At 42.3% G+C, this 24,329-nt stretch overlaps 1 protein-coding gene across 3 annotated transcripts in view; it reads left to right on the forward strand.

Moving 5' to 3' along the window:
* Nucleotides 1-24,329, forward strand: part of ARHGAP26 (Rho GTPase activating protein 26) — a 474,900-nt gene that overhangs the window by 346,847 nt on the left and 103,724 nt on the right. For all 3 annotated transcript variants that reach the window (XM_068536090.1, XM_068536092.1, XM_068536091.1), the window contains one exon: nucleotides 15,718-15,877. In XM_068536090.1, coding sequence (XP_068392191.1) covers nucleotides 15,718-15,877 — 160 coding nt within the window. The remainder of the gene's footprint in view (nucleotides 1-15,717; nucleotides 15,878-24,329) is intronic.

Consider the following 24,329-nt stretch of genomic DNA (forward strand, 5'->3'; position numbering starts at 1 on the left):
TGTGTCTGTACTGAGAGTGGGGGAGTCATACATGGGGGTGTATATGTTTAAGGGAATGTGCATCCAAGTAGGTGTGTGTGTGTGTGTATGTGTGTAGCCAGGTGTCAGAGCCTCACAAGGCCATGGTCCTTGGGGGAGTCGCAGAGATCTGCATATCCAAAGATACTGCCTGTGCTGAGCTGACATTGTGGTTCACACCCCTGACTCATGGCCATGTGCTCTCTCATTTGATGCCCAAGGTGCACCTTCAGGCATCCTGCCTTCAATGGGTCAGGAGTCTAAAAAACTTTCAGCTGCACTGAGGCTTCATGAGACAGTCAAGTCTAGAACTGATGCACTCATTTCTTGAAGCCATTTGCTGTTTGTTGTTTTAAGCACCAATACCAATGCCAATTCATAGAGAAGACTTGTTTTGGTAAGTTCAAGTGATTTTTTTGACATTTATATAGTGAACTCTCTGAATCCTACCTTCCGTAGAGTAGCAGGGCTCCCTGAACCCTGCTACTTTCTCCCCTCAAATTTTCCAGACACACTTCATCTTTCTAAAGGTTCCTCTTTTGTTTGTTTCCCACTCTTGTTTAATGATTATTTAGCTTTTCACATAGCCCAACCACATGCTGGCACCTGTCACCAAGATTGCAATGTGGTTCTCTCCTTCATGTAAGTTCCTGGAAGGTGGCCTTCTGTTTGCAAGACTGAGCAGTAGGTCTACTAGTGACACGTTTTCAGGAAGAGCCACTTCCGAACTGGGTTGGGGCCACAGAGGTGGATGGGGTGGGGTGAGTCGCTGAAAGCTGCGGGGCGTTCTCATCATTGTGTGGGAAACCATAGGGGTGGCAAGGATCCCAGGGCTTCAACTTGTGCTAAAGAGCTGTTGACACAGTCTTTGGAATTCCTGTGGAAAAGGAAGCGAACTCCTCTAGCATATAACTTTTAAAGAGGTCTCAGGCAGACTCTGATGTTTGTGGTTGAAGATAGGACTTCTTACTTGCCTGTGTGTTTGCACGTGCGCTTTGTATTCTCCTTATCTGTAGACTTCCAGACTGCACTCTGATGAATGGGCTCAGCTCACACATCTCCCCCTTAGAGGCCTTCCCCAGCCTGCCTAAGTTGGTTCTCCTCACTGCTTTTTTTTTTTTTAACTTTTATTTTATTTATTTATTTTTTAAACATCTTTATTGGCATATAATTGCTTTACAATAGTGTGTTAGTTTCTGCTTTATAACAAAGTGAATCAACTATACATATACATATGTCCCCATATCTCTTCCTTCTTGCGTCTCCCTCCCTCCCTCCCACCCTGCCTATCCCACCCCTCTAGGTGGTCACAAAGCACTGAGCTGATCTCCCTGTGCTATGCAGCTGCTTCCCACTAGCTATCGGTTTTACATTTGGTAGTGTATATATGTCCATGCCACTCTCTCACTTTGTCCCAGCTTACCCTTCCCCCTCCCCATGTCCTCAAGTCCATTCTCTAGTAGGTCTGTGATTTATTTCTGTCCTGCCCCTAGGTTCTTCATGACCACTTTTTTTTAGATTCCATATATATGTGTTAGCATACGGTATTTGTTTTTCTCTTTCTGACTTACTTCACTCTGTATGACAGACTCTAGGTCCATCCACCTCACTACAAATAACTCAGTTTCATTTCTTTTTATGGCTGAGTAATATTCCATTGTATATATGTGCCACATCTTCTTTATCCATTCATCTGTTGATGGACACTTAGGTTGCTTCCATGTCCTGGCTATTGTAAATAGAGCTGCAATGAACATTGTGGTACATGACTCTGAATTATGGTTTTCTCAGGGTATATGCCCCGTAGTGGGATTGCTGGGTCGTATGGTAGTTCTATTTTTAGTTTTTTAAGGAACCTCCATACTGTTCTCCATAGTGGCTGTATCAATTTACATTCCCACCAACAGTGCAAGAGGGTTCCCTTTTCTCCACACCCTCTCCAGCATTTATTGTTTGTAGATTTTTTGATGATGGCCATTCTGACCGGTTTGAGATGATATCTCATTGTAGTTTTGATTTGCATTTCTCTAATGATTAATGATGTTGAGCATTCTTTCATGTGTTTGTTGTCAATCTGTATATCTTCTTTGGAGAAATGTCTATTTAGGTCTTCTGCCCATTTTTGGATTGGGTTGTTTGTTTTTTTGATATTGAGCTTGCATGAGCTGCTTATAAATTTTGGAGATTAATCCTTTGTCAGTTGCTTCACCTGCAAATATTTTCTCCCATTCTGAGGGTTGTCTTTTGGTCTTGTTTATGGTTTCCTTTGCTGTGCAAAAGCTTTTAAATTTCAATAGGTCCCATTTGTTTATTTTTGTTTTTATTTCTGTTTCTCTAGGAGGTGGGTCAGAAAGGATCTTGCTGTGATTTATGTCATAGAGTGTTCTGCCTATGTTTTCCTCTAAGAGTTTGATAGTGTCTGGCCTTACATTTAGGTCTTTATAATCCATTTTGAGTTTATTTTTGTGTATGGTGTTAGGGAGTGTTCTAATTTCATTCTTTTACATGTAGCTGTCCAGTTTCCCCAGCACCACTTGTTGAAGAGGCTGTCTTTTCTCCATTGTATATTCTTGCCTCCTTTATCAAAAATAAGGTGACCATATGTGCGTGGGTTTATCTCTGGGCTTTCTATCTTGTTCCATTGATGTATATTTCTGGTTTTGTGCCAGTACCATACTGTCTTGATTACTGTAGCTTTGTAGTATAGTCTGAAGTCTGGGAGCCTGATTCCTCCAGCTCCGTTTGTTTTTCTCAAGATTGCTTTGGCTATTTGGGGTCTTTTGTGTTTCCATACAAATTGTGAAATTTTTTGTTCTAGTTCTGTGAAAAACGCCATTGCTAGAATGATGGGGATTGCACTGAATCTGTAGATTGCTTTGGGTAGTATAGTCATTTTCACAATGTTGATTCTTCCAATCCAAGAACATGGTATATCTCTCCATCTGTTTGTATCATCTTTAATTTCTTTCATCATTGTCTTATAGTTTTCTGCATACAAGTCTTTTGTCTCCTTAGGTAGGTTTATTCCTAGGTATTTTATTCTTTTTGTTGCAATGGTAAATGGGAGTGTTTTCTTAATTTCACTTTCAGATTTTTCATCATTAGTGTATAGGAATGCAAGAGGTTTCTGTGCATTAATTTTGTGTCCTGCTACTTTACCAAATTCATTGATTAGCTCTAGTATTTTTCTGGTAGCATCTTTAGGATTCTCTATGTATAGTACCATGTCATCTGCAAACAGTGACAACTTTACTTCTTCTTTTCTGATTTGGATTCCTTTTATTTCTTCTTCTTCTCTGATTGCTGTGGCTAAAACTTCCAAAACAATGTTAAATAATAGTGCTCCTCACTGCTTTTTATCACATGCTCCTGTTCATTTCTTCTGGCCACTTTCACAGTCAGATATTCTTACTGATGTATTTGTGTACTGTCTTCCCAATTAGAATATAATGCAAACATATTGAAAGCAGGGATCTTGCCTTTCTGGTTCCCTGCTGCAATGCCTAGAAGGGGGTGTGGGATCTCATGGGTGTTCAGTCATAGTTGGGTATGAGTGGACGTGGTATTTGTAGGGGCCTGCAGAAGGCCAGGGAAGTTGGATCTTGAGAGTGAGGGCAGAACAGCATGACAAGAGGTTGGAGAGACAGGCAGGGTCAAATCACATGGGCCACAGTGAGGGGTTTGGAGTTACCTGAGAACCTGATGTTCATTAAGTTATTTCATCTCTGCGGGTTGACACATACCCAGATTGGTCTGCTAAAGTCACTTCTTGATGGCATTTCTCCTGGGCTTTGTGCACCACTGGGTCCTCAAAGTGTTTCTTCAGCCTGCGCTGCATTCTCTCCCCCGTCTCCACTGCCAGCAGCTTGGCATTCATCACCCACCTTTCTGAAGAGCCCAGCAGAGCAAGATGACAAGAGCTAAGGTGTCGGGGTTTGATGCCTGCACAATTGGAAGCCTTCCGGAAGCTGGTCATTAAACACCTTGACTTCCCCATTGAAAAGTATTGGGTTTGGGCTTTGCAGATGATACTCACCAAGAGCCTAAATGACGGGAGATCGGGACCCAGATCTCAACTGCACTGTTTGAATCATTTGTGTCTCTGTTTCTAGACATTATATGCTGTTCTCTGCCTAATGATATGTTGGTTTTCACACATTGGATCTGTAATTCGTGTTTGTTGACACTGTACTTTGTTTTATAATTTGCTCCCAAAGTAGCAGAATTCAGTGAGTTTCCAGTTTTGTGCTGCCTATGAGGAGGATAAATCAGGTTTTGCCTGGCATGCATTGAAAAAAGAACTCTCCTGGCATAATTCCCTGATGAATCTATTTTTGTGATTAAGGCAATAAATGTAACAGAAGGGTTTGTTTCTTCACTCTTATTCTAACATGTACCACTGTATATAAACACAATTATTTTATATGTATAGATAAATAAGATGAGCTGCTGTTTCACTTAGGCTTGGACTACATTAAAATTTTGGGAGATAACAATTTAGGTGCAGCAAGGAGCTAGGAGATGTTGTATAGAACTTCAGGAATGGGGAGATGTAGTAAGATGTCATTCACTCAGATTTTTATTCTAATTTTTATGGGTTGTGAAATGTATGTTGTTGGGTTTTTTCTGTTTTTTTTTTTAAGAATTCTATTCTTTAGCATCAGACATGTAAGCATATATAAAAATGTGGATGTTCTGCTCACATAATTCTTCACGGATGTTAGAGATCTGGGGTTTCATCTTTCATGGTTAGTACTAATTGATCTCCGGAACTTTTCCAAGGAGTGTCAGCTCTTGTACATGAACAGCCATTTTAGGACACCTTGAAATAATTGTTTTTTCTATTAATTGCCTATCCACATGTAATTCAGAAGTTCGTTGATAGTACATATAGATTTATAAATTACAGTCATTTTGGTACATTGGCCCTTGAAATAAAGCCAGCTTTTTCAACCTAAGCCTCTTGATTTGTTTCAGACTCATGGCAAGGAATGTAATTTTCTGTCCCTGTTTCCTTTTTGAGGTGAAGGTACACTCCTTTTCAAAACTATGCCAGTCAGATGGGTTATTTCCCTTATTTGAAAAATCTTCATGAAAGGGGATAGATTACCCAGGGCATATGTGTGTGTCCGTGCTTGCATGTATGGATGCGTGTTTCTCTCTCTCTCTCTCTCTCTCTCTCTCTCTCTCAATCTGTCAATTTCTCCCTCAGTAACATTTCCCATAATCCCATCAGTGGATTTGGAATCTTGATTCTACCTCCTGAAAGGATTATCGTCATTTCATAGAAGCAGCAACGAGGTTAGCATTTCATGGAAAGTGAGAACCCCTGACTGCTCAGTCTTAGAGCCATTATTCTTACTGGAGCGCTAAGTCACATGGTAAAGGGCCAATCCCTTAACCTTTGATGTAGCTCCTTTGGTCTCTGACCTTTCATCTGTAAAATGGGTCTAGTAATATGGATCTGTTCTTGTAATTAATTAAAGGTTGTTAAGATGGTTCAGTTCAATGGGCTTCATAAATGTTTACATAACATGTTTAATATTGGTGTTCTTTGTGGGTGACTATTAGCTAGGTAGTAGGTAACTAGCACCTAGAGGCTGTTACTTAGACTCTAGGCCTCCAGTTCATTGGCTAAACATTCTGTTCTTTTACAACCTCCCAGTGGGGAAGTCAGGGGAAGACTTAGCACAATGACAAAGGGAAAAATGTGGAACAACTTCAGAGACCTACCACGTTAACACAGACATAGATGCAAAGGCACGGTGCCTTACACATTTCAGTTACTCAAATAAATATGAAAAGTAGCATATGCTGGGTTTCGCGTGTCTTGAATTCTCTCACGGGGCCTTATGCTAGTTTGTGAAGTTCTTATATCTCTTGTGCCCATGGAATTGGGGCATTTAAGTCTTAGTAGGTGAGACCTTTCTGAGTCTGCAGAGAGGCATAACTAATTATGTTATCCCTCTGATCAGAATTTTCTCATGGCTTTTCATCTCGTTGAGTGGAGAGGGAGGCTCCTACAGTGGCCTGCAAGGATTTCCCGCCTCTGAGTCTGTGACCTGACTGCTCCCGATACCTTCCCCTTTGATGGCTCTGCGGCAGGTACGCTGCTTTCACTGGTGCTGCCAACGTGCCCCACAGGTTGCTCCCTGAGGCATCTGCATCTGCTCTTTGCTCCCCTGGGGCTCTCTTCCCAGAGAGCCACGTGGCTTGCTTCCTTCCCTCCTTCAGGTCGCTAGTACATACCTCCCTCTCAGTGACCCCTTCCCTCACCACTGTGCCTAGAACTGCAGACAGTCCCCCAGTGCTCCCTTTCCACCCTAGATTTTATTTGCTTATTGTCTGTCCAACCCCAAAAGAACGTAAGCTTTTAAAGCAGGGAATTTGTGGGTTGGGGGTGACGGTTTTGCTCATGGCTGTATCCCCAGCACTTAAAGCAGTCCCTGGCACATAATAGGCAGTAGAAAGTCCTAAGGCAATTTCTCCATGGCCTGCCTTTTTGGACAGTGCTCGCCTAAAGGTGAGAGGCTGAGCCATTGAAGGAAGTGTCACCACCAGCAGGAACTGATATATTTGCAGTGCTCCGTGACATCAGGGTGGCCTGCACCGGTGCAACTATTATGCCTCCTCTGTGCTCCAGCATCTTTCTAGAGACTGGAGAACATAAGCCTCAAAATCAATCAATCAACGATAATGTGAAAGGACTTTTAAAACTGTAAAATGCTTTGGAAATGACAGCTACACTGGACTTTATAATGGATTGTTATGTAATTTGAAATAGTTAAGTAATTTTCCAGGAAGCAGAGTTCCCTGGACCAGTGCTGTGCTTCCCCATCTGGGCCTGTGGACTGGGTCCAAGAATACAGCTACAGGCCAGAGCCTGAACCATCCAGGACCAGAGCGGGGAAGTCCATCCAGTAACCCCTAGACTGAAGGGATGTGCCTTCCATGTGCACAAAACTATTCAAATACCAAGTAGCTGAGACCATGTAGGGCAAATAGAATTCAGGTTGGCCTGTTGTTAGTCTCTAAACAACTGTGACTAATTTAGAAAAATTAGGCAGCTTAGCAGCAAAAGTATAATTCTTATGGTTAATGAAACCTGGCCTGTTCCGGAGGGGGCCAGTAATTCCCATGACCCAGATTAGTTTTCTCCCAGTAGAAAAGCTTAGGGGTTTTATACTGTTGATGGGCAGAGATGAACCTAATATCCTTGTTTGCTTTCAAATCATCCTTTTAAAAATAATCCGGTTCTCCTTTTACCCATGTTCTCTTTAAGGCTAGGCTATGTAGAAAAGAAGAGAGCAAGTGAGATAAAAATGGCAGATTATATACTGTATATATTATATCTCACACATGTTTACACACACACACACACACACACACGCACGCACGCATGCACGCACTGCATTGTACCAGAGAGCATCTAGGAGCAGTAGCTCTGGACTGCAGACTGCCTGACATCAAATTCCAGCCCTACCACTTGTTCAGTATGTGACCTGGGACAAATTTCTGGGTTTTCTGAGCCTTAGCCTCTGCATGTGGGATAGTATTGGAACTTACCTCATAGGGTTATTGTAAAGATCAAATGGGGTAATCACTGCAGTGCTTAATGCTTGTCTCACAGGAAGTGCTCGCTCGGTCAGTATCAGTTGCTGTTATTGTTGATGACGATGTTAATAATCTAAGGCAGGCAGGAAATAAAGGGATTTCAGAAAGGGATAAGAAAAGGAAAAGTGAGATGCAGGAGACACTATCCTAGAAGGTTTAAGTATATTGGAAAGAGACTGGTATAATATGGTAAGCTTATGCTGTATTTTATAATGCATATTAGATCACCCATGTGATAATGATAATTATACCCTATGAGTACTTTATGGCCTTCGTACCTTCCAGATTAGCACTGTGGCCAATGAGAGCTGCCTGGTTTATTCCACGCTGTCGGGGTCAGGGTGAACTGCTCTGGCCACTCCCCTGACCACTGTCCCACTTAGCAAAGGTGCTGAGACACCAGTAGATTATGTGGAAGTTTAAACCAGGCATTCAGTGCAGCTGAGCCTTGAGAACCTCAGAGGAAGGTGGCCTCCCAAAGCATGCACGTGTTCTTTTTTTTCCCCAACACCTGATAAGGGCAAACTCTGTGCTAGGCCCTGGCGATGGGACAGTAAGGGAGGATAATGCCATCCCAGTTTTCTTGGAACTTCTAGTAAGTGGAGGAGACAGACAATGACAATTCTGTGAATAGTGACACAATTCACCAAGTGCTAGGAAGGAGAATTGAGGAATTAGTTTTGTAATGAGGTATCTGACCTGGTATGGGGCGTCCAGAAAGACCTCTATGGGAAGTGAGAGTGATAAGTTAGGAGAGAGCCAGTTCAAGAGGGGCTGCAGGGCTTCCCCGTCAGGGAGCATTAGCATTAGGAAGGAAGGCACCCAGGCCTAACGAGAGTTTTAGCCCAGTTTTAGCCAAGGGAGGCATGGTGGAGAAGGGTCTAGATCATGTGGGATCTTGCAGGCCAAGAGTTTTTAACCTGTAATTAAAAACAGTCAGAAGCCTTTGGTGGGTTTTAAACAGGTAGTGGTATTGGATTGGAGGAGACCAGAGGGGAAATAGAGCTGGTTGCACGCTCAGATTTTAGAACAATCTCCACTTTGACTGCAATCTATATGCCAAGAGGTACCTTGACTTTGCTGCATTTACCCAAATTCTTTTTCCTTTTCTCTGAAGAATTTTCAGTACCAAGTGGGCTTCTGTAAGCGGGCGTTAAAGTCGATGTATATGATACTTGTCAATACTTAACATCTTAGCAGTGATGTTTATCCGTCTGAAATATAGTTTACACATTTCACCAGAAACAGAGAAGATGTTGGTAGTTATTCACAGAGCTTTGAGACCCTTGGTTGAAAGCAGAGCAGCCTGCAGGGATGCACATACGGCCATAATTGTCTTTTTGAGGGGGCTCTCGAAATCATCCATTTGGCCCGTCCTCCTTTCTTCCTTTTAATTCATTCTTCTCTCTCAGTCTTAAAGTGTTCACTCTTTCATTATTAGAAAGCAGCTCTCTGACTCTGCCAGCCAACTACAAATGGAATGCTGTCATATTTGAGGGATATTTCATCATATCCATGTTTTTGTCAAGCATGAAGCCACTTCAGGAAGGGAGTAGAAATGATATTTAGTCCAGTATCACTCTCATAGGCATACATGCTTTTTCTTCCTCTCTCTTGCTTTTTCTTTCCTTCTTCCAGTTTAGTAATTTGGGTGGTGAATGAGGGAGCTGTTTTTTGTTTTCTCTATCATAACCACTACTTTTTCTCCCACATGCCCAAGCGTGTAACTGCTCCATGTATTCATTTGTGGTTGGATTTTCTGAGGAAACAAAATGCCTCTTTTAGCCTAGCTGAACTGACCCTTAGTTGTGTGGGAGCAGCAGAGTGCTAAGGTGAAGATTATGGGCTCTACAGCCACCCTGAGTTCCTTTCCTGGCTCTGCCCTTCATTAGCTGTGTGACCTCAGGCAAATTACTTAACTTCTCAGTGCTTCAGTTTTCTCATCTGTAAAATGGCAGTGATAGTCTTACCTACTTGTCTCAAGGAGCTCTCTTGAAGATTATACTGGGTAAAAGTATCCATCATAAGCACTCAGTTATTCAAAGCTTCAAATCTGGCTTCTCACTGGATAACCATTCCCAGAAAGATGTTAAATATGGTTGGTGAGCATGACCCCAGTAAGTACACGGAAAAATTTATTTTAAACTCTCATTCTGGTGCCAGCCATCAGGACAGCCCAGCAAAGCTGTATTTATGGCTCTGATGGATTTCCTTGGCAGAAGCCTCCTCAGCACCATCCAGACTGGTCCCGTCTCACCGAGTTCAGGTGGTATCCAGGCAACACACACAACACAGTCTGACTCAGTAGAAAACTCGCAGCCAGTGGTGGTGAGGATTCCCCCCACCATTTCCCCACTCTGTACTAAGGATGAAGTTGAAGTTGGTGGAAGGAGCCACACTGACAACCCTTGAAGCTAAACTTGCCTTGGATAGCCACAAAAAAAGTATAGTTCCAGCAGCTTCATTTCCAGCTAATCCTTCTTGGCCCCAGAGCTTGGAGCTTCTCTATCCCTGAGAGAGTAGTAGAGAGATAAGTGATATTTACTGCAGCTTAGGTGCCCACCCACTCAACTACTTTCCGAATTGGAAACCTGGGGCCTACCCAGTGCCTGCCTGTGTGCTGCAGGGGATGCACTCCAAGATCTGGATCCAGCCCCCAGTCCTGAGACACTCATGAGAAGGGAAGCAGTCAGGGTAGAAATGTCCCACGGGATTGATTGTGAACATAATCACTTAGAGCTCTGTGTGGCCTCCCGTCAGGGAGGTGTCTAGAACTGGGCTTTGCAGGCAGGTGGGCGGTTAGGGGAGGACTTGCCAGGCAGGCCAGGGGCAAGTTGGTGCCCTTGAAGGCAAAGTGAGTGTGGTGGGTTTGCTGTAGCTTCCTATGAGGCTCTCAGCCTGTTCATGTGAGGCTTATAGGGTAATGATAGAAAATAAGTAATAATATATTTTGAATTTTTCTATGGATTTGAAGTATTTCATAATTTTTAAAAAAGAAGAAATAGAAAAAAAGGATAACCAGAAGAGAAAGATAGCCCTTGAAATACAGGTGGAAGAGACAGGGTTCCTTGCGCCAGGCAGAAGCAGGACACCAGGTGGCACCACCAATTTACAGTGTGACTTAAATTGGCACTTGCTGCTACTTTCACCACTGTCATCACCACTACCCTGACCACCACCGTGAACAATACTAGGTGCCATTTAGTAAGCCATTATTTCAGGCCAAGAGATTGACTCACCTAGTCTTATTAATCATCCTTAAACTTTATGAGGTAGGTACTGTTGCTTGTGCTTTATAGGTGAAGAAAGGGGTTTAGAGAAGCCAAGTGACCTGCCTCCTGTCATCCAGCTGGGAATCTCTGTATGACTCCACTCCCTGTGCTATCCTGTCTACCTTAGCCTTTTTTTCCCCATATTTATAAATTGGAAATAATATTTGTACTCCATACCTATAGAATGGCATTTTTCAAATTTTAAGTCATGACACATTAGTGGATTGTAAAATTGATTTAGTAGCAGAAAAATGACCAGAATAGAATAAAAAATAACAGAATTTATCACACTTACTGTTTCTGAAACTTGTGCTTCTAGTAACTTGTGTTTCTGATATGCAAGTATGTATGTGTGTGTACCTCTCTCTATGTGTGTATATATGTATATATGTACTAGTGAAGTGTTATATGGGAAAATATGTTTCCTACCATGGGTTATTGTCAGAAAGTTTGAGAGCTACTATTCTAGACTTATATGAAGTTCAAACAAACATTAAAAAGTGTTGCAGAGCTCCTATAAACTCTAAAACACCTTACAGGTCTAAGTTATCATTACTTAACACTGGAAGCTGAAACAAACAAATAAAGGATGGCAGATAAAAGTGTTGCTGTGCTGTAACCTCCACCCATCTGGTTCATCGCAGATAGTGCTAATCTGTCACCACATTGTGTCCAGTGGAGCCAGGATGCAACTTTGACACTCCTCGACATAGCACTGCAGGCCTCAAGATGAAACCTGTTTGCAGACCTAGCAACAGGCTTAGGTATTGTTGGTACATCAGGACCAGTCTGTGGTTATAAAGTATTGCTCAGCACTTCCAGAGCTCTGACTCTCATTTAAATGCTAGGAAGACAGATGTGATCCCCAGAACAGCATGGGCATCTCTGCATTACAGGCCCCAGAAGAGTTGCCTCCACTCTCCTCCCCTCATAGTACTCCCCCACCACCATCTTCATCTGGAAGTAATTTACCTCCTTCTGCCTCTCAAAGGGTATCAGACCAATCCAGAGTCCCCATCCACTTTCCCTTGAAGCAAAGGTGGCAAGAGGCCCTCCTGCCATGGCCATTTTCCTTGGAACATGCTCTTTCCTCATGAACCGTAATTCACGAGGGAACCACAGGGAACATGGGGTGCCGACCCCCCACCGACTGCCCTGAAGGCATGCCCCTCAGGAGATGCCCTGCTTCTCAGCTGATGTGGCAAGCTCTTGAGAGTCACAAAAGGAACCGGGCTTTCCCTTAAAATCGCATGTGGAAACTGTTTCTCTGCCGCCTGCAAAGGAAGCCTGTAGAATTGGCAGTTGTCTTAGAAGTCTCCACAGAAGAGTCCGCGTGGACCTAGGGAAGGCCTGTCAAAGACTCCCTCAGTGGAATATGCAATAATGCATAAGAGACTCTTGTGTGTGGATTTTAAGTCAAGACTCAACATGACATTCTGGGCTGTGTGGGGAAGAGCTCAAGCAGCTCAGTTACCAACCCGGAAAGCAAGTTCTCTGTGTTTTATAGACCTCACTAATGAATGAGCCCCGTGGCCTCGACTAGACCAGGCTTCCCAGTGCTCTGCCAGCCCTCCTCCCACACATGGGTAAATGCATCAAGTTATAATGGATGGCTGGTGCCAGCAGAGACTGAGGTCTGCGCCTTTCTCTCTGGGATACATAGCAATCTCCAGCCATTAATAATTCATTCTGGAGTAATGAACATAGCTGTACCAAGTTGTGAGCAGTAATAATCAAGCGATAGATCAATTTGTTACCTCAGTGTGCCAAAAGATAATGGTAGTTAGTCATGAAAGGTAGAGCCTTTTTCCCCAAAAGTTTCATAAGACTTAGATCAATGTGTTTTTTTAAGTCCTAAAATAAAATGGATCATTAAAAAGGAAATGAGTTATGTTGGGTAGCCTCAAGCTTATTTATATTCAGAGATGCTTATCCACAATTACCATAGCTTTTTTTCCAAATGCCTTTGGTCATTTGGGCCAGTAAATCGGAGTAATTATTGCTCATTAATTAAATCTAAGAAATGGAACACAGTTCCAGACTTTGAAAAGGGAGGTTGGGAGAGTTGAGATACATTCCCAAAAAATCATCAATAATAATTTGAGGTTTTCTGAGTAAGTAGCTGGGTTGAGAATTATTGTTTAATGTCTACTCAGAAACTCCCGTCATCTTTTAACACCTCATTGAACATTTGTTGTGTTTCTCCTGGGCCGGGCACTGCTCTCAGCGCTGGTGCTACCAACTAAAATAAGCACGGTCTCTATCCTAAGGCAGCAGTCGAGACCTTAATAACATGTAATAAACCCAGGGGCCAACACTCCTGCCTTCATTGAGGGGTGGAGGGCTGGGGAGAGACTAGACAGAGACTTCAGAAGGGAAGGGAGCCATTGGCGCTGTGCCTTGAAGACCAACAGTTTGCCAAGCAAAGAAAGAAGGGTAAGAGAACGTTCTAGGGAGAGGATTGACAAAGGCAGATAGATGTGAAAGTGGAAAGAGGATGGGTAGTGAATGATTATAATAATCATCACTGCATTTCCCACACGGGAACACATTTAACTGATACAACAACCTCATGAAGTAGATGTATTATTCACCTCACCCCCTTTTTTAAAAGATGAGGAACCCAAAGCTTAAACATTGAGTCCCTTGCTCAGAGACCCAGAGCGGGGAGGTGACAGAGGGCTTAGAGGTGAGTTGGAAAAGCTGTGCTAGGTCATAGGAGTTTGACATTAAAAACAATGGAGCCCACCAATGGTTTATGGTCACCATTATCAGAACATTCCAGCTGTGCAAGCGTTGCTGAACACTACACATACACCATGTCACTGTGTTCTCTCTCAGCGACCCAGTGAGGTGTGAGGCCATTGTAGTTTTCAACAGAGGACTGCCTTGAGTGGAGCTAAGTTGTAGACAGTAGCTGGTGGTGGCAGGCAGGGTGCGGCCAAACCCAGAGAGTCTAGTCAGAGAGCCTCGTTAAGAGGCTGTTGCTTTAGTCAGATTGTGTTGAGAAGCGTGATGGTGAAAGTGATCATCATCCAAACCCTATATTTTTATATTGGTCTACAATTTAAAAGTGCTTTCATACATAAATAGCTTGTTGATTCATTTACACAGGGACTTTTGTGACAAGAGGGTAAGTCTACTGACTTGGCTCATTTGGGAGGGGAAGTATAAAGGCATGGAATTCACTTCCTGCACGAAGGAACTGATGTTGAAAGTAGTGGCGTTACAAGCAGCTTGTAAATATGCAGACTTGCTGATTGACTGAGGCCCAGAACCAAAGCCTTTCCCCTTCGCCAGCCTTTCCCCTTGCTTTAACGCTTTCAGACTAGAAACCTGATACAGTTTTGGGTAGAACGGAAAACTATAAGTAACATCAGGAGATTCAGCTAGAACTCAGAAAATGTTTGTAAAATATTATTACGTGGACCAGAAACAGGCCAAGGCATCAGTGGCAACATCTCCTTGCTGCAGGTATTGTTTAGCAATCAGAAAGCAAGTTCCCTTCCTGACTGGGCTGTTCCACAGTTCATGTTTCATAGACCTAACCATCCCTTTCAGAGGAGGAGCTTTATATGAAATTAGACTTTTAGCCCTAGAAAATGAAGGAAAAATACACATCTGCTGATAAAATTGGTTAATGTAGTATTCAGTAAAGGCTCAGTTTCAAAACCAGCACTTAAAGCAGTAGAACCTCTTTTTCCTCCTACAAAATAGAAGTATCCAAGAGAAACAGTGCAAACATTTATAGAATTGTGTGAAAAACAAATACTCAGTATAAATAGCACTAAATGCCAGGGAGGTACGTCTGTGCAAACTGCCATCTCTGCCCAATTTCTCTCTAGTTTCTAGTAATGAATAGTTTCCTTCTTCTAACAGGTGGAAATATTAGGTAGAAGCCCCTAATATTTTCTTAACAATACTGAGTGGCCTTAACTTTTAACTTATTTGTTGTCAATAGATAATTTGTATATTTTTGTACATGGGACCAGCAAGTGAACAATGAAATTTTATGGCTAGGTCATGGTGCCCTGGGTGTGGAGTTCAGATATATGTTTTGAGTAGTTGTTTATCCAGAAATATGCATATGTGTTTAGCAGTTTACTCAGCCCCAATACTCCTACCCTGTGTGTTCCTTGGACTTTGAGAGTAAGTGACAATATAAACACGGCCATATACATGGATGTACAGTGGTGCATTTTTATTTCTGTTTATGCAACATGTTTGGCTTAATGTAAGCCACGTGTCTAATATGATGGGGCTTTAATACTTTGAGCCTAAAGTGCTGAATTTCCTGACTGAGATCTACCCATTTAAAAAAATTAGGTCTATTTTGGGCCTATATTTGCGAATGTATTAAAGCCATCAGGAGTTTTTAATATTTGCACTAGAGAAAATGCTAATGATCACAGCGGTCTAAGCAGCAGCCAAGTATAAAAGTTGTAACTAAGAGGGATTAGCAGTTACCTGGATTTGCAGAATAGAGGTTCAAATGTGCAAAGGTTCACATTTTGGAAGGCAAGCTGCTTTGGTTGGTTGGTTGGTTGGTTGGTTGTTTTAGGCAACATGGAAATTGTAAGGAGTGTCGTATCCTGAAATAGCAAAACAGCCCAAACACTGGAGATTTCTGAACCTTTGGTAGACGAAAATAGGAGTAGAAAAGTCTCTCTTTGGACTCCAGAGGCATCCGAACATGTCCCCAGATCTGGCTCCTACCAGATGAGGCGTCTGGAGATAGGAAGGGTACAGGAGGTCAGCTGTCCATTCATACACTATTCCTCTCATTTGTGCCATTTCTTTTCCTTCCTTCCAGCGTTGCTAACAACCACAAGCAGAATTTGATGACGGTGGCAAACCTTGGCGTGGTGTTCGGACCCACCCTGCTGCGTCCTCAGGAAGAAACAGTAGCAGCCATCATGGATATCAAGTTTCAGAACATTGTCATTGAGATCCTAATAGAAAATCATGAAAAGGTAATATATCATTGGTCACCACAAGTGGAGAATTTACTTGGGGGGGAGCTGAGTTAAAACTGGCCTGCAGGGTTGACTCAGGTTCACATCCATGGTGGCTTTTACACTGTGGTGATGATGACGAAGCTGCTGGTGGTGGTGATGGTGGCGGTGATAGTCATCTTGGGATTGCAGCAGTGGCAACGGTGGCGGTTGTGGTGACGGTAGTGGTGGACAACATATTGGGCATTGCTTTTGTAACAGGAACTGTGTGCTAAGCACTTTACATATGCTGTCCTTTTAACCTCATAACAATCCAGTGAAGGAGGTACTACTAGGAGCCTCATTTTGAAAATGCCCTTTACCCATTTTTTTTTTTTACTTGGTTGTTTTCTTATGAATTTTTGAGTTTTTTTTAAATATTAGGAATAGTAAACTATTTTCATGTGTGTTTCAAATATTTTTCCTAATCTAGTTTCCTTATAGTTTTATAAATGGTATATTGTTTCATACCATGTGTGTGGTGGGGGGGGGTGGGGCGTGTCTGTCTTTTCCTTTAGGGCACTGGAGTTTCTGGTCTGTCTTAAGAAGGTTGCCCTCACCCCACGTAATGAAGTATGTCAACACAGCTGCCCTTAAAAACTGGGGTAGGGGGACATGAAACTCCACCCATCTATCCCACCTCAGTTCCTGGTAGCACATCCCTCTGAAGTTTCTCAGAACCTGCAGGGCCCCCTAGGGCACCATTTGACAGCCCAAGGTGCTGGGATATAATAAAAATGCTGTTCCTCCTAAATAAAACCTTTACCTAGAAAGGTGAATGAATTGCACTAGGTCACCTGCCAAATAAATCTAGCATCTGACCGCTAACCACCTGCACTGATGACACTCCAGAATAAGCCATCATCAGCTCTTGTCTGGATTTTTACAGGAGCCTCCTAATTTGTTTCCCTGTTCCCACCCTTGGCCTGTCTATAAGCCACCAGAATGAGATTCTTTTAGTGTTAGATCAAATAGTATCAGTTGTCTGCTAAGAACCATCCAGTGGCTTCGCATTTCACAGAGTGAGAGTCAGAGCTCTCCCGGGAGCCTTGAATGTCCTACAGGGTCTCTGCTCTCCGCTCTGTTACTTGCCTCATCTCACCTCCTACAGCCTTCTCCTTGAGTTCCCTCCTACGGCCACCTTGACTGCCTTGCTGGTCCTTGCACACGGCACACACTCCCACCTCAAGGGCTTTGCAGTTGCCGTTCGCAGTGCCTGGAACACTCTTCGTCCTGGCATACTTCTTCACCTCCTTCAAGCCTAAGTGAGGCCCACCGACATCTCTCTATTTTAAACTACGAACAGTCTCAACCCCAGCATTCCCCCTCCCCTTGATCATGCTGTCTCTCTCCATAGCACTTATCACTTTCTGGCATACTATATAATTTACTTATTGATTACACCTATTGCCTTTCTGGCCTCTTCTAGAATGTGTGTATCATGAAAGCAGGGACTTTGGTCTGTTTTGTTCTGTGCTTTGTCCCCAGTTCCTCAATATGCGCTCAGTGCATATGTGTTGGATGAATGGATGGGCTCTTGTGATAGCTAACCTCCAAAGTGGCTCCCAGTAACCCCTGTCTCCTAGTAGTCGCTCGCTTGTGTATCCTCTTCCAACTGTGAATAAGCGATCGGCACTGATCCCAATGTGATCAGTAGGAATTGATCAATAGGAAATGGCAAAAATAATGGTCTGTGACTTTGCTGAGCAGTCCTAAGACCTCATCGCATTTGCCTTGGTTTCTGGACTTGCTCACTCCGGGGCAAGCAAGCCACCATGTTGTGATGGTGGTCACACAGCCCAGTGGAGAGAAAGTGAGGCTGCCTACTAACAACCAGACCAAGTTGCCAGCCATGTGTAAGTCAGCCACTTTGGAAGTGAATCCTCCAGCCCTAGTCATGCCTTCAGATGATATAGCCCCAACTGACACCTTGAGTGCGACCACATAAGAGACCACTGAGCTAAGCTTCTCCTGAATACCCGACTCACAGAAAGTGGGAGAGATATTAAATGTTTTAAGCCACTAAGTTTGGGGGATAATTTGTTATAGAGCATGAGTAATTACTAAAGAATCTCTGAATATAAACTTTCACAGAGTAACAGAGGTCTCCTGCAAAATTGTGTAAACAACATAGCCTTTTTCTTACATGGTTAATAAGGAGATATGAAATCAGATAATTTATTTGAAGAAATTCTCTTCTCTTTCTCTCAAACTTTGGACTCTGTCCAACCACTTCCCACAAATACAGTAAATCAGGTATCAAAGAAGATTATGTTATGTATGATGAAAATGAACTTGGAAAAAGGGAACATAATCAAATAGCAGTTAATAACATGTTTTCTGAAAACAAACCGCTCGGATTTAAATCTGTTACCTCTTAATAGCTGTGTGACCATGAGCAGATTACTCAACCTCTCTATGCTCATAAAAGTACTTTCAGTACAGTGTAACTGCTGTGACAAATAGCCCCAAAATATCAGTGACTCAGGACAGTAGAAATTTATCTCTTGCTCACATAGCAGTTTACGGTGGGTATTCTGGGGGTGGGACACTGCACCATGATTCAGCAACCCAGGTTCCTTCCACCTCGTAGCTCTCTGCCTTCTGCTCTGCAGATCCCTGCAATCGACCAGTTGCTGGGGGAAAGGAGAGAGCGAGGAGAATTGAGTAAGATTATATGGGCCAAGCCTAGAAGATGCTTTCCTTATTTTCCCCGCCATTCCATTGGCAGAACTCAGTCACGTGACCCCCATCCAACTGCAAGGGAGGCTGGGAAAGCACCCAGCTGTGCAGAGCAAAGGGAAGCCAGTTTGATGACCAGCTAGCCAGTGAGCCACCTCCCTTCATCTGGTTTGCTGTGAGGATTAGACAAGGTGATTTACGTAAAAGACTTAGCCAAGAATCCAGCAAGGAGTAAGTGTCAATAGCTGTAAACCATTGTTTTTAGCAGTCTCAACAGAATTCTCTGAAAATAGAGCATAAGTCCATCTCTGAGTGTCACATATGCCCCTTTCTCAAAATGATAATTTTTAAACTTAATCTTTTGTTAAATAAAATAGTATTAAATGTTGAGACAGATTTCTAAGGAGTTTGATTATGTTTCACGTCCCTAAGGGGTATATACGAGCTTATAGCAGGCAGCATCTAATGATTTTTCAACCTTAGCTGTTTTTTGGTGTCCTTGGGCCTTTAAAGCCAGAAAACATTCAAAAGTAGCGTGATAGGAAAAAGACCGGATACTGCTAATAACAATATTGAAACTTGTGTAAACAAGCAGCCATCCTGCCTTGAGCACAAAGTAGAGAAATAGAAATGAAATATGAAATGCATGGCCAGGCCTGCAAGTATATGGGCAGGAACTGGTGAAAATACTCATCTGGTTTGGTGGATTGTAAATTATGTTCCTCTATGCTGTGTATCTGGTGAGGTACATATTAAAAGAGTATTACAGTGCTTCATTATATGTTCTTCTTCATTAGTCTGTGCGAGAGAGTGGGATGATTCACAGCGAGGTTTATGTTCCTGTGGAAGCCAGTGCAGGAGTGTCAGTGGAAACATTCCTAGGATGAAGGCTGCAGCAGAGTGTATGTCTCCAGTCCTGAGGGAGCTAGTGTACCACCATGATAGAGGTTTTTAACCTGGGATCCATGATGGGCCAAAGTTATATGCAAGACCTGTGTATGTACATGATTCTGGGAAGAAAGTCGTTAATATTCATCAGGTTTGCCTTTCTGGTAAAAACAACTTAGAATAAGGCAGGTTGACTCCTTTTCAAATGTCGTTTCAGGCCTGATCTGGTATAAAGTCAGCAGATGCTGCCTTAACCTCCTTTGGAAACCTGTGATGTTCACCTCACAGGAACCCAAAGCATACATGGCCACGTCCTGAGAGCCCCTGGCTTTCTGGAGGCAATGCTTTGGAGGAATTTCCTGCCAAGGGAATTTGACATTATCCATCAACAGAGCATGTTTTTGTCCTCAGGTGAATATTGTCATCTTCCTTTAAAATCCACAATATGAAGATCTTAGTTAACAGTATTTAATGAGCGTTCCCTTAGGCTTGGCTGTCATTTTCTAGAGACATAAATGCACACACAAATGTCATAAGTGACTGCTTCTCTAACTTTATTGTCAGAAGTTGGACAAAATCCTGAAACCTCACTTGAAGAAATGCTTTCCAACAGCATCATTTCGTCTTGTCCCCCAACAAGCATTTGATAGCAAATGCCCTCTTGCTTGAACAAGCCCTAATACAGGTGTTAACTGTACGTCTCCCACAGTTAGTGGTATAATACTCTCTCTCGTGTTGTTAAGAACATTTTACATAAGATGTGTACTTTGTGCCTTGGAATAAAATTGGGAGGGACCCAGGAATAAGTAGAAGACAGCACAGAAGGAGGGTATAGAAACCCAGGCATGTAGCCTTTGGAGCCACTCAGAGAGAGAGAGAGAGAGAGATAGGGAACCATAAGATGTCTGTTTCAGTTATCTGTTGCTTCATAACAGATCATCTACAAACCTAGTGACGTAAAACAGCAATGACTTTTTTTGCTCACAAATCTGTGGACCAGAAATCTGGGGAGGGCTCACGTGTGTTCCAAGCTGCAGTGGTTTTACTGCAACTGGTGGATCCAAGATGACCTTACTCCACATGTCTGGGACCTTGGTACTAGCTGTTGGCTGGGACACCTTGGTCCTCCTCCACATGCCCTCTCTCTCCATGGGATCTCTCATCATTTAGTAGTCCAGGCCAAACTCAAGAGGGCAAACACAGAAGCCACAAGACCTCTGAAATCCTAGGCCTAGAATAGACAAAGTGTCACTTCAGCTACATTCTGTTGGTCAAAGCAAGTCACAAGTCCAGCCAGATTGAAGGGGCAGGAAATAGACCCCACCTCTGGATGGGAGGAGCAGTGTGCATGCACAGGCATGGGAGGAATTGTGGGCTGCCGTTTTTGCAGATGATCTCCCAGAATGCCTCACTCCCCATCACTGGCAGGTTTGCATGTAGTTCCCATTGGAGAGGCTTCCCTTTCTTATTAGTGGCTGCAACTGCTCAGCGTTTCTTTTTTCTTTTTTTTTTTTTTTAACATGTGAACATATTCCCCCCCCCCTTTTCTTATTGGAGTATAATTGCTTTACAATGTTGTGTTAGTTTCTGCTGTACAAGCGAAGTGAATCAGCTATATGTATACATATACCCCCTCCCTCTTGGACCTCCCTCCCAGCACCCCCCCATCCCACCCACCTAGGTCATCACAGAGCACTGAGCTGAGCTCCCTGCGCTATACAGTAGGTTCCCACTACCTATCTGTTTTACACATAGTAGTATATTTATGTCAAACCTAATCTCCCAATTCATCCCACCCTCCCCTTCCCCCGTGTCCACACGTCCATTCTCTATGTCTGTGTTTCTATTCCTGCCCTGCAAATAGGTTCATCTGTACCATTGTTCTAGATTCCACATATATGCGTTAATATATGATATTTGCTTTTCTCTTTCTGACTTACTTCACTTTGTATGACAGACTCTAGGTCCATCCACATCTCCACAAATGACCCAATTTCATTGCTTTTGATGGCTGAATAATATTACATTGTATGTATGTACCACATCTTCTTTATCCATTCATCTGTTGATGGACATTTAGGTTGCTTCCATGTCCTGGCTATTGTAAATAGTGCTGCAGTGAACATTGGGGTACGTGTCTCTTTTTGAATTATGGTTTTCTCAGGGTAAAGGCCCAGTAGTAGGATTGCTGAGTCATATGGTAGTTCTACTGTTAGTTTTTTAAGGAACCTCCATACTGTTCTCCATAGTGTCTGTATCAATTTACATTCCCAACAACAGTGCAAGAGGGTTCCCTTTTCTCCACACCCTCTCCAGCATTTATTGTTTGTAGATTTTTTGATGATGGCCATTCTGACCAGTGTGAGATGATATGTTATTGTAGTTTTGATTTGCATTTCTCTCATAGTGATGTTGAGCATCTTTTCATGTGCCTCTTGGCCATCTGTGTGTCTTCTTTGGAGAAATGTCTATTTAGGTCTTCTGCCCATTTTTTGATTGGGTTGTTTGATTTTTTTTTTTTTTTTTTTGATATTGACCTTGCATGAGCTGCTTGCAAATTTTGGAGATTAATCCTTTGTCAGTTGCTTTGTTTGCAAATATTTTCTCCCATTCTGAGGGTTGTCTTTTTGCCTTGTTTATGGTTTCCTTTGCTGTGCAAAAGCTTTTAAGTTTAATTAGGTCCCATTTGTTTATTTTTGTTTTTATTTCCATTTCTCTAGGAGGTGGATCCAAAAAGATATTGCTGTGATTTATGTCAAAGAGTGTTTTTCCTATGTCTTCCTCTAAGAGTTTTATAGTGTTCTGTCTTAAATTTAGGTCTTTAATCCATTTTGAGTTTATTTTCGTGTATGGTGTTAGGTAATGTTCTACTTTCATTCTTTTACACGTAGCTGTCCAGTTTTCCCAGCACCACTTATTGAAGAGACTGTCTTTTCTCCATTATATATTCTTGCCTGCTTCATCATAGATTAGTTGACCATAGGTGCGTGGGTTTATCTCTGGGCTTTCTACCCTGTTCCATTGATCTATTTTTCTGTTTTTGTGCCAGTACCATATTGTCTTGATTACTGTAGCATTGTAGTATACTATGAAGTCAGGGAGTCTGATTCCTCCAGCTCCATTTTTTTTTTCTCAAGATAGCTTTCGCTATTCGGGGTCTTTTGTGTCTCCATACACATTTTAAGACTTTTTTGTTCTAGTTCTGTGAAAAATGCCACTGGAAATCTGTTAGGGATTGCATTGAATCTGTAGATTGCTTTGGGTAATATAGTCACTTTCACAATATTGATTCTTCCAGTCCATGAACATGGTATATCTCTCCATCTGTTTGTGTCTTCTTTGACACAGACAGGTCTTTTACCCCTTTAGGTAGGTTTATTCCTAGGTATTTTATTCTTTTTGTTGCAGTCGTAATTGGGATTGTTTCCTTAATTTCTCTTTCTGATCTTTCGTTTTCAGTGTATCGGAATGCAAGAGATTTCTGTGCATTAATTTTGTATCCTGCAACTTTACCAAATTCATTGATTAGCTCTAGTAGTTTTCTGGTGGCATCTTTAGGATTTTCTATGTATAGCATCATGTCATCTGCAAACAGTGACGGTTTTACTTCTTCTTTTCCAATTTGTATTTCTTTTATTTCTTTTTCCTCTATGATTGCCGTGGCTAGGACTTCCAAAACTATGTTGAATAATAGTGGTGAGAGTGGACATCCTTGTCTTGTTCCTCATCTTAGAGGAAATGCTTCCAGTTTTTCACCATTGAGAATGATGTTTGCTGTGGGTTTGTCATATAGGGCCTTTATTATGTTGAGGTAGGTTCCCTCTGTGCCCACTTTCTGGAGAGTTTTTATCATAAATGGGTGTTGAATTTTGTCAAAAGCTTTTTCTGCATCTATTGAGATGATCATATGGTTTTTCTCCTTCAATTTGTTAATATGGTGTATCACATTGATTGATTTGCCTATATTGAAGAATCCTTGCATCCCTGGGATAAATCCCACGTGACCATGGTGTGTGATCCTTTTAATGTGTTGTTGGATTCTGTTTGCTGGTATTTTGTTGAGGATTTTTGCATCTATATTCATCAGTGATATTGGTCTATAATTTTCTTTTTTTGTGATATCTTTGTCTGCTTTTGGTATCAGGGTGATGGTGGCCTTATAGAACGAGTTTGGGAGTGTTCCTCCCTCCGCAATTTTTTGGAAGAGTTTGAGAAGGATGGATGTCAGCTCTTCTCTAAATGTCTGATAGAATTCTCCTATGAAGCCATTTGGTCCTGGACTTTTGTTTGTTGGAAGATTTTTAATTACAGTTTCAATTTCATTACTTGTGATTGGTCTGTTTATATTTTCTAAATCTTCTTGGTTCTGTCAATGGTCTTCTGTTCCTCCTCAGCACTGCCATTTTTTACATAACCAGGGGGCATGCAACATTTGGTGGTAGTGACAAGTTCAGTCCTCACATACCCTTTGTAAGCCTCAGTATGGAGAGCTAACTCATCAGTGTCTAAAACTGGGAAAACATCTTTGTGTTTAAAATTGACATTTAGAAGACAGTGAGTTTTCTCCTGGTGAGAAAATTCAGTTTCTTTTTCCTCATAAAACATCTTTTTTGAAGAGAAGGAAAAAGTCTTCTGTGCTTTAACTGGCTAAAGTATATGGCCTTTCCTCTCCACCCCTCCCCTTTCTCCTCCTCCCCCTCCTCCCTCTCCCTCATTGTTTACTGAGGATTAACACTAGACATTCAGACAAAGGGTTAAAAATGAAGATAACTCCTGAACTGCTTTATGTTGTCCCTGGCACATCCACACACCCTCAAGACAGCAGCTGTTTAGAAGCGAAAAGAGCCTGAACCAAGATGGC

The sequence above is a fragment of the Eschrichtius robustus genome, chromosome 2, assembly GCF_028021215.1.
Source record: "Eschrichtius robustus isolate mEscRob2 chromosome 2, mEscRob2.pri, whole genome shotgun sequence".
NCBI lineage: Eukaryota > Metazoa > Chordata > Mammalia > Artiodactyla > Eschrichtiidae > Eschrichtius > Eschrichtius robustus.